The sequence below is a fragment of the Propithecus coquereli genome, unplaced genomic scaffold (assembly GCF_000956105.1).
Source record: "Propithecus coquereli isolate 6110/MARCELLA unplaced genomic scaffold, Pcoq_1.0 Scaffold3, whole genome shotgun sequence".
Classification (NCBI taxonomy): Eukaryota; Metazoa; Chordata; class Mammalia; order Primates; family Indriidae; genus Propithecus; species Propithecus coquereli.
Genome location: NW_012148618.1, coordinates 14602239 through 14612117, shown reverse-complemented (window position 1 = coordinate 14612117; position 9879 = coordinate 14602239). Strand labels below are relative to the sequence as shown.

Genomic DNA, 9879 nt, shown 5'->3' with positions numbered 1-9879 from the left:
AGGAAAGAAAAAAAATCATATGCTGAGGTTGTTAAGATCTACAATAAGAACGAATCTTATGAAATTGTGAAATTGTGAAAAAGGAAAAAGAAACTCATGTTAGTTTTGCCATCTCACCTCCACCTCTAAGACTTATGGCCACAATGTGTGATAAGTGTTTAGTTAAGATGGAAAAGGCATTAAATTTGTGGGTGGAAGACATGAACAGAAATGTGTTCTGACTGACAGCAATTGGGTTCAGAACTACCTGTAGTTTCAAGTATCCACTGAGGGTCTTGGAACATATCCACCTTGGATAAGGGAGGACTACTGTATGAGGTAACTAGACTGGTCAAATTCATACAAACAGAAAGCAGAATGGTGGTTGCCAGGGGCTGGAAGCAGGGGGAAATGGAGAGTTGTTTAATGGGTACAGAATTTCAGTTTTGCAAGATGAAAAGAGTTCTGGAGATTAGTTAACAACATGAATGTACTTAACACTACTGAATTATACACTTAAAAATTGTTAAGATGGTAAGTTTTTTTTTTTTTAATTTTTATTTCTTTAGAGACAGGGTCCTGCTCTGTCACCCAGGCTAGAGTGCAGTGCCATGATCTTAGCACACTACAGCCTCGAATTCCTGGGCTCAAGTAATCCTCCCACCTCAGCCTTCAGAGTCACTGGGATTACAGGCTTGAGCCACCGTGCTCAGTGAGATGCTAAATTTCTATTAGAGCTTAATGAAAATAAAGATGTATTTTTCCCCCTTCCAAGTTCATAGACTCCCTGAATTCTATGATCTGCAGGCCCAGGTTTAGAACCTCTGCTTTGTGACAGTGTGTAAGCCATTTAGCTTCTCTAAGCCTCAGTTTTCTCATCAGTCCTTAGCGTTTGACACATTCCTAACTTATTCACTCTCTCACACGTTTAGGCAATTATTTCACACCATTTTCACACCTTTACTCCCATCACTCCTTCCTCATACTCTCTCTCAGTTGCTTTAGAAGCAATTAGAAAAGAATTTCCACAGACTCCCACTACATCTACTTACCTCTGCACCTGCATAAACTTTCTCTGCCTGTGACCTGTTACAATAGATGAACTGCCCACGCTCCTATCTAAAGATAATCCTGAATGGATCCCATCCTCTCTAACCTACTCGAGGACACCACTCCAGTTATCCTCCCCTCTCTCCTACATCATCAAAGTTTTGGGGATGTTCTCAAAACTATTTCCATCGACATACAAACACACTATTTCTCCCATCTTAAAACCTTTTCTTGATCCTATTTCCCCCACCAATTAACTTTTATTTATTTGCCCCCATATTTGGCAAAACTCAGGTTTCTTATATTCTTGATGTATTCCTTTTTATCATTCTCTTTACACTGATTCCAATCAGGCTTTGATCCCCACCATTTCACCAAAATTGCTCTTGTTAAGGTCATCAATGAACCCCCATTACTAAATCCAGTGGTCAATTCTCTTTTTTTTTTAAACAATAGCTTTATTGAGCTATAATTCACATACCATACAATTCACCCATTTGAAATGTAGGTACGGTTTCATGATTTTTAGTATATTCACAGATAGGTACAAGTATCACTACTGTCAATTTTAGAACAGTTTCATCACAATGGGCAATTCTTAATCTTCCTATTACTTGACCTATAGGTAGCATTTGACACAGCTGATGACATTATTCTCCTTGAAACATTTTGTTTACTTGGCTTTCAGGGCATCCCACTCTCTTGGTTTTCCTCCTTCCTCACTGGTCATCTCCTCTCAATTGGCTATGCTTTTCTTCCACCTTGACCTCTTTCTGGAGATTGGAGTGCCCCCTGCAGGAGTGGGGAAACTGTGGCCTTCTGATTGCAAGATTGTTCTTTTTTTCAGCACCAAAGGAGGCAAGAAAAGCTTCATCTTTCTCTGCTGAACCACTTTTAAGGACGCAAGAAAAGCTTCATCTTTCTCTGCTGAACCACTTTTAATATCTTTTTCTTTTTTTTTTTTTGAGACAGAGTCTCACTCTCTTGCCCGGGGCGAGTGCCGTGGCGTCAGCCTAGCTCACAGCAACCTCAAACTCCTGGGCTCAAGCGATCCTCCTGCCTCAGCCTCCCGAGTAGCTGGGACTACAGGCACGCACCACCATGCCCGGCTAATTTTTTTCTATTTTTTAGTTGTTTGGCCAATTTCTTTCTATTTTTAGTAGAGATGGGGTCTCGCTCTTGCTCAGGCTGGTCTCGAATTCCTGAGCTCAGAACAATCCGCCCGCCTTGGCCTCCCAGAGTGCTAGGATTACAGGAGTGAGCCACCGTGCCCGGCCTGAACCACTTTTTTTTTTTTAATTTCAGCGTATTATGGGGGTACAGATGTTTAGGTTATGTATGTTGCCCTTCCTCCCCTCCCCCAACCACTTTTAATAAAAGGATTTGTTCTGTAAAATTTGGATTCAGTCAAAAGGCTGCACTTAAGGACCTAGAAGGCCACATGCGGCCTTAAAACTGCAGGTTCCCCACCCCTGCTGGGGCCCTTCTTTCCTTCCTTGGTGATTTCATCCAGTCTCATAGCTTTTAATACCATCCCTATGTTTAATACTACCAAGTTTACATCTCTAGCCCAGACGGCTTTCACCAACTCCAAACTTGTATTTACAACTGCCTACTCCACATCCCCATGAGGATTCTAATGGACAACCCAACATGTTCGGAATTAACCCTGCTCTACTCCAAGCCTTCCTTACCTCAGTTGATGATAATTATATTTCTCTAATTGTCATGGCCCAAAATCTTGGAGTCATCCTTGATGTCATCTCTCTCTCACACATCACATTCAATCCATTAGGAAATCCTGTTAGCTCTACCAATATATATCCAGAACCCTCTACACCTCTCCCACCCGATCCAAGAGGCTACCATCTTCAGCTTGGGTTGTCGAACTAGCCTCTTAACATGTCCTACTGCTTTTATCTTGTCCCGCTATAGTCTATTCTCAACATAGCAACCAGAGTGACTCTTTTAAAATAGAAATGACTTCATGTTACTCCTACTCCTCTGCTCAAAACCCTTCAGTGACTTCCCATTTCAGTCAAAGTAAAAGCCAAGGTCCTTACAATGACATAATGCCCTCCATGATCTGGTCTGCCCCTCCCCTTTCTGTTCCTGCCTTTATCTCTCACTCTTCTCCCCTTCACTCACTTTCTCCAGTTACACCGGCCTCATCTTTTCTCCAAACACTCCAGGCACACTCTGGCTGTTCTCTCTGCCTGGAAAGCATTTCCTCCAACAATACAGCTTAGTCAATCCCCTCACCTCCTTTAGGGAATTGCTCAAACTTCATCTTCTCCAGATGGCTTTCTCTGACCACCTTATTTAATATACAGTCAACCTTTTCTTCCCCTACTCCCAAACCCTCTTACCTTGCTCATTTTTTCTTTTTATCTTTAGCACTTATCACCTTCTAATATATACTATGATATTTCTTATGTTTATTTCTCCTGTTCGTTTATAGTGTCTCCTTCCTTTCTAGAATGTAAGGTTTCCCAAAGCAAGAATCTGCTCACTGATGTATTCCAAGTGTCTAGTACAGTACCTAGTTTAGAGTAAGTGCTCAACAAATATTTGTTTAATGAATGAATGAGAAATGTGAATAATCATACCCACTCTAAAAAGCTATTGTAGGGATTACATAACAGGCAAAGGTCCTGACACACAATGCATACCCAACAAGTTAGATCTGCAGCTCCCTCTTCCCTTTTCCAAATATCTTCACCAGTTGCCTGCTCTTACAGTATTTTTCCCTCCCTCCTCTCCTGAAATTTTCACCATTCTAGTCTCTCCTTTGAGTTTAAATCTAGGAAAATCCTACAAAAGGCCACAAATGTCATCTTATTAATAAAAGAAAAGGAAGCCTGGGAGACCAGCTTTACCCATTACCACAACTGTTCATCAAATTAGCAAATTGTCATCCAGAGAAACAAAAAGCCCTGATGGACAGGTAAATGTTTTTGTTGTTGGAGTTGGAGTTTATTCCACTGATTTTTAAAATCAACTTTGTTGAAGTATAGTTTACATACAATACACATTTTATGTGCACTGTTTGATGAGTTTTGACAAATGTATAGGTAATTTTATTGGCATTAAGGTCACTTGGGATTATGCAGGTCCAGGGATTAACAGAGGGATCCTGGTTAGGAAAGAGGGCATCTGGGCTCTTGGGAAACACAAATAGGAACAAGTAGGGACAACAGGGCTGGACTGATATTGGTCTTGAGGTCTCACCGCACAGGATCTGGACGTCTGGAACGCCTGGCAACTTCAGGGCACCCCCTGGCCCTCCTGAGGAAGCAAGCCAGCTCCCTTTCTCGCCACCCTCACGTGTGTTTAGGCCAGTAGGTGAGAACTGGGACTGAGTTTTGGCTCTCCTCCGCGCTGCAACTCTCCTACCACCACCCATGCCCCCCATCCCCGCCCAACCATGGGGGGCGCTCTGGCCTGCGACCACCAAGCCTCACCGCTGCCACCGCACCACAGGGCCAGATGGCCTCTCCAGCCACAGTGAGTAACAGGCTTCAGATCCGCTGCAACTCCGCGGCCGGGGAAAAACGAAAGGGCTGAGTCGGGTCCCCCTTCGGGGCCGCCATCCTCTCGTCCCTGGGGTCCCTGGGGCTCACGGCCTCGGAGGCGCGAACCTCTGAGCCCGCCTACCAACCAGGTCCTCTCTCCGGTTCCTCTGTGGCTGAAACCCTCAAGGGGTTGCAGGTTCAACTTTCACTTAAAGACGGCGGCTCTGAATTCGAGGTAGCTAAAGAAACTGAGGCAGGACTGGGAATTCTGGATGAGAGGTCAGATGCTGGCTGCAGCCTCTTTTCTCCTCAGCACTGGAATAGCCCTTCCGAAAGCCCAATGCGATTCGTGCCAATCCAAGAAGAAACTGCTGGAGTCCCCACAGATGGCCCTGCAGGGCGAAGCGCCGCCCACGCGGCTGGGAAACCTCTGGGGTGGCGCCGGCTCGGGGTGGGGCCAGGGGCGGGTTCCTGGCGGAGGGCGGGTAGACCTGGGCTACCCGGTGTGCCAGCCGAGCCCTACACAGCGGAGGTGGCGGTGGTGGCCCTCGCCTGTGGCTCGCGTTCTGCTTGCGCTCAAACTTACCGCCATGGAGGAAGTCCGGGAACCTCTGAGCGGGAAGCTCCGACTCTGCTTCTCCCCTGCTGCCCGGACCAGCCTCTTACTGCTCAGACTCAACGAGGCGGCGCTGCGGGCTCTGCAAGAGTGTCCCCGGCAACAGGTGCGGCCGGCCCCCTTCTTACCTAGGGCCTGTAACTCGGGACGTTGGGCCTCAGCCGGCAACTCTGGAGAAGGGACCCGGGGAGATAGGGAGCGGCATCCGCAGGCTCCGGCTTCCCCACCTCTCCAAGTGAAGCCCGCGAGGCAGGCGCCCTCGGGCCCCTAACCCCAGATCCTGGGGACTCCGCTTCACCTGCGCTCAGCTCGCCTCTGTGCTCTCCCCGCAGGTACAGCCAGTGATCGCTTTCCAAGGCCACCGAGGGGTAAGTGCAGGCCCAGGCTGTGTGAGCAAGGTGGGGGTGAGGAAGCACAAACGTGGGCTTCAGGAAGGTGTGGTAAGGGCGGGAGGCTGCCAGTGGTCACAGTCTGAGGAAGTTCTGAGAACAGAACCCCAAGTGGGGCAAGAGGGCTGCTGGGGTTGTGGTCCCAGGAGACTGTGGTGGAGGGCACTGTGCCGTTTCGGCCTCCTGGGGAACTCAGGCCCAGCTGCACCTGGTGTGCTAACGAGCCCCATGGGATCCATCTTCCGTCTTAGGGAGGAGGGGCGTTGGCAGGAGGGGGAGGGGCTGACTTCACAGGGCTTACCGCCCCCTTCCACCCGCAGTATCTGAGGCTCCCAGGCTCTGGCTCCTCCTGCCTCTTCTCCTTCATAGTGTCTCAGTGTGGCCAGGAGGGCGCTGGTGGTAGCTTGGATCTTGTGTGCCAGCGTTTAGGCAGGTAAGAGGCAACAGGTAGCAGGTAAGAAAGGGTTTGTGGAAAGTGGGGGAGGGGAATGTGGAGAGGTGCTTAAAAACTCTTTGCCCTCCTGTTTTTTTCCACCACTCCTTTCCAGATCTGGGCCTAACCGCCTCCACTGCCTGGGCCCACTCAGGGAACGCCTCACCGTTTGGGCAGCCATGGATTCTATCCCAGCCCGATCGTCAGCTCAGGGACACAACCTTACTGAAGATGCCAGACATCCTGAGAGTTGGCAGAACACAAGAGACTATTCTGAAGGAGATGCAGCATCACAGCCACAGATGTCAGTAGAAGAGGTGAGGCCAGAAACCGCAGGGAATTTTGATAAGGTGGGGTAAAACCTTAAGTCCAGGGAGGCAAGTGCTCCTGCCACTTTCCCCACCAGGTGTCAGATCCACTGGCAATCAACCAAGGACAGTCATTCCCAGGATCCTCAAGGGAGTATATGGCACAGTGGGAAGTGAGGTACTTGGAACAGGGTGGGACTAACATGGGAAGCCTGGGTATTGTCTTCCTCTCTAATCTCCACCCTTAAATACTGTGATAGATGATCTAGCCTCACCTCCTACCCTGGTCTTCATCTCTACCATTCCCTTAAAATATCCTAGGAACCAGGCCCATCTTCCAAATAGAGAGCCTGATCAGGCACTGTCTTCCTCTGCCAGCCGGAAATGTCTAGACAAGGTAAGTTGTAATGGCCAGGGCTTTTTAGACACACGTTTAGTCAAGCTAAAATAAAAAAACTGGGCGCACCCAACCTGGAGTGAGACATAGTAAGACCCCCATCTCTACAAAAAATTAAAAAATTAGTCAGGCATGGTGGTGCACACCTGTAGTCCTAGCTACTTGGGAGGCTGAGGCAGGAGGGTCTCTTGAGCCCAGGAGTTTGGAGTTACAGTGAGCTATGATCACATCACTGCACTCCAGCCTGGGTGACAATGTGAGATTTTTGTCTCAAAAAAATAAAATTAAATAAAAATTGGGAGCTCGTTTCAATTAGCAATAATTGCACCTTGCATAAACCTCATTGGCTATGATACTGCCACTGCGCAAAGCTAAGGAGCTTGTTATATGGGAGGAATTTTTGAGAAAAGGACAGAATAGGAAGTTCCTGGTTGTTTATGTCACATGGATATTTTCCTAAAACAGAAACGTCCAGCTCCTGTAGCTACTACAGAACTAGAGGAAAAGAGGTTCAGAGCTCTGCCTCTAGCTCCAAGTCCCCTACAAGGGCTACCCAATCAGGATTTACAAGAGGGAGAAGATTGGGAGCAAGAAGATAAGGATGAAGACATGGATCCCAGCCTGGAGCACAGTGCCTCAGTTCAAGCAGGTGAGTTAATGAGAGGAGGGTAAAAATGCCAGTGAAAAAAATGCCTATCATCACTTTTGTGTTTTCTTGCTTCCTTCCTAGACTCTGAATCCCCAAGCCCTGAAGAGGTACCAGATTACCTCCTGTGAGTTCCTTGTCATTTCCAATTTCATCAAGCCTTGTGTATATATAAACTTCCTAGAAGTTGGGAGCTTTTGGTGGCAATGAAATTAAAGGTGACAACTCTCTGCTTCTGGCAGGCAATACAGGGCCATCCACAGTGCAGAACAAAAACATGCCTATGAGCAGGACTTTGAGACAGATTATGCTGAATACCGGATCTTGCATGCCCGTGTTGGGGCTGCAAGCCAAAGGTTCATAGAGCTGGGAGCAGAGATCAAGCGAGTTCAGCGAGGAACTCCAGAACATAAGGTAAGGACTGGACCCAGGCTGGCTTTCCAGCTCTACTGGCCATTAACCCCCTGCTAACTACCCATAAGCCTGTGTTTGTTCAGTGACTAAGCAAGGTGACAAGCAAAGCTGTTTTGAGAGAAAAATTAGTCTGTATCATTTGGTAGACTGAGAAGGGAAGTTACTTCCCCCTTATTTCTTAATGTTGAACTCAGTGCTAGTATTTTCTGTTTCAGGTGCTAGAAGATAAGATAGTCCAGGAATATAAAAAGTTCAGGAAGGTAAGACAAGGTCTGGGAATGGAAGCGGAAAGGTAAAAATGAAGATTTTTACTTTTTGACATGGACACTCTTTTTCTCTGCAGCGGTACCCAGGTTATAGGGAAGAAAAACGTCGCTGTGAGTACCTGCATCAGAAATTGTCCCACATTAAAGGTCTCATCCTGGAGTTTGAGGAAAAGAACAGGGGCAGCTGAAGCTGTCAAGAGGGCTCTTGACCCTCTGTTCAGTGATACAGGAACAAAGTAGCTATAAACTAAATAGAGTGCAATATCTGCTTTCCCTATGCTGACCACTAGAGTCCATGGTGGCAAGTAGAGAGCTGCTCTAGGTTCTTGAAGCTTGGTTTTCATTGTTGCCATATTTTAATTTTTAGGGCATAGGCAGTGTGCCAAGACTCCACAGCTGTATCCTGGAGTCTAAGAACAGTAGCAGAGGCTTGGCTTCTTCACCTTTTGTTCAGCCAAGTAATTTTCAAATAGTAAGAAATGACATCATTTCTAGGATGAGATAACTTGAGGACATTAGACAAACTAAAAAGTGAATTTAGCCTGGTAGCCTCCCTAAGGAAACAATGAAAACTTTTGGTAACAGAGCTAAAGGAACTTATAGCACACCTGGATATAATGGGAAAGGGTTTGGGTGTTACCCATGTACTAAAAGAATTCTTTTACAAACATGGATAAAAAATTAAAATTGACTGCTTCTGTGTCCTTTGTATAGTTGTATGTTTTCCTTAAATCCTCCAAGGCAGTAATTCTTTTTTTTTTTTTTTTTTTTTTGAGACAGAGTCTCACTCTCTTGCCCGGGCTAGAATGCCGTGGCGTCAGCCTAGCTCACAGCAACCTCAAACTCCTGGGCTCAAGCGATCCTCCTGCCTCAGCCTCCCAGGTAGCTGGGACCACAGGCACACACCACCATGCCCGGCTAATTTTTTCTATTTTTAGTTGTTTGGCCAATTTCTTTCTATTTTTTAGTAGAGACGGGGTTTCACTCTTGCTCAGGCTGGTCTCGAGCTCCTGAGCTCAATCGATCTGCCCGCCTCAGCCTCCCAGAGTGCTAGGATTACAGACATAAGCCACCGCGCCCGGCCACAATCCTTCTGCCTCAGCCTCCCGAGTAACTGGGACTACAGGCATGTGCCACCATGCCCGGCAAATTTTTTTTTATATATGTATTTTTTTAGTTGTCCAGATAATTTCTATTTTTTTAGTAGAGCTGGGGTCTTGCTCTTGCTCAGGCTGGTCTCGAACTCCTGAGCTCAAACGATCCACCCGCCTCGGCTCCCAGAGTGCTAGGATTACAGGCGTGAGCCACCAAGCCCAGCCCCAAGGCAGTAATTCTTACCCTGGCTATACATAGGAACCACTTCTGGGGCTCTCTAAAAAAGTAGATCCTCAGTCCTCAGCCCAGGTGTTATTACAATTTCGAAGATTATGGTTTAGACATCTTCTTTTTTTCCAGACAGGGTTTTACTCTCTTGCCTGGGCTAGAGTACAGTGACATCATCATAGATCACTGTAACCTCAAACTCCTGGGCTCAAGCGATCCTCCTGCCTTGGCTTCCCAAAGTGCTAGGATTATAGGCATGAGCCACTGTCTGGCCAATACCTTTACTTTTTAAAATCCCTGTGTGTGACCCTGATGTATATGTTGCTATAAGGCTCTATCAATTCCATCTTATGTTTGACAACTAGAGATTATAATAGGAAGAAAGTTCTCCTTTTCTGAACATAGGGGTTTGTAGAATCACCTACAATTAGGGCTCCTATCTGGAATTATCCAGTGACTGAAAACTGTAACTGTACAGGATTTGGATTTACCTACAAAGAAAGAAATGGTTCAATTCATATGAACAAAAGGAGATCAATTCAG

At 46.6% G+C, this 9879-nt stretch overlaps 1 protein-coding gene across 1 annotated transcript; it reads left to right on the top strand.

Annotated features, from left to right (window-relative positions):
* The first annotated feature begins 5134 nt into the window (after positions 1 to 5134).
* On the top strand, positions 5135 to 8201 carry ELL3 (elongation factor RNA polymerase II-like 3). Its single transcript, XM_012649322.1, has 11 exons — positions 5135 to 5266; positions 5493 to 5528; positions 5870 to 5982; positions 6098 to 6299; positions 6389 to 6468; positions 6612 to 6687; positions 7153 to 7336; positions 7418 to 7460; positions 7576 to 7747; positions 7963 to 8007; positions 8091 to 8201. Exons 1-11 carry the CDS (start codon positions 5135 to 5137, stop codon positions 8199 to 8201), a joined length of 1194 nt encoding a protein of 397 aa, XP_012504776.1.
* Positions 8202 to 9879: the final 1678 nt, after the last annotated feature.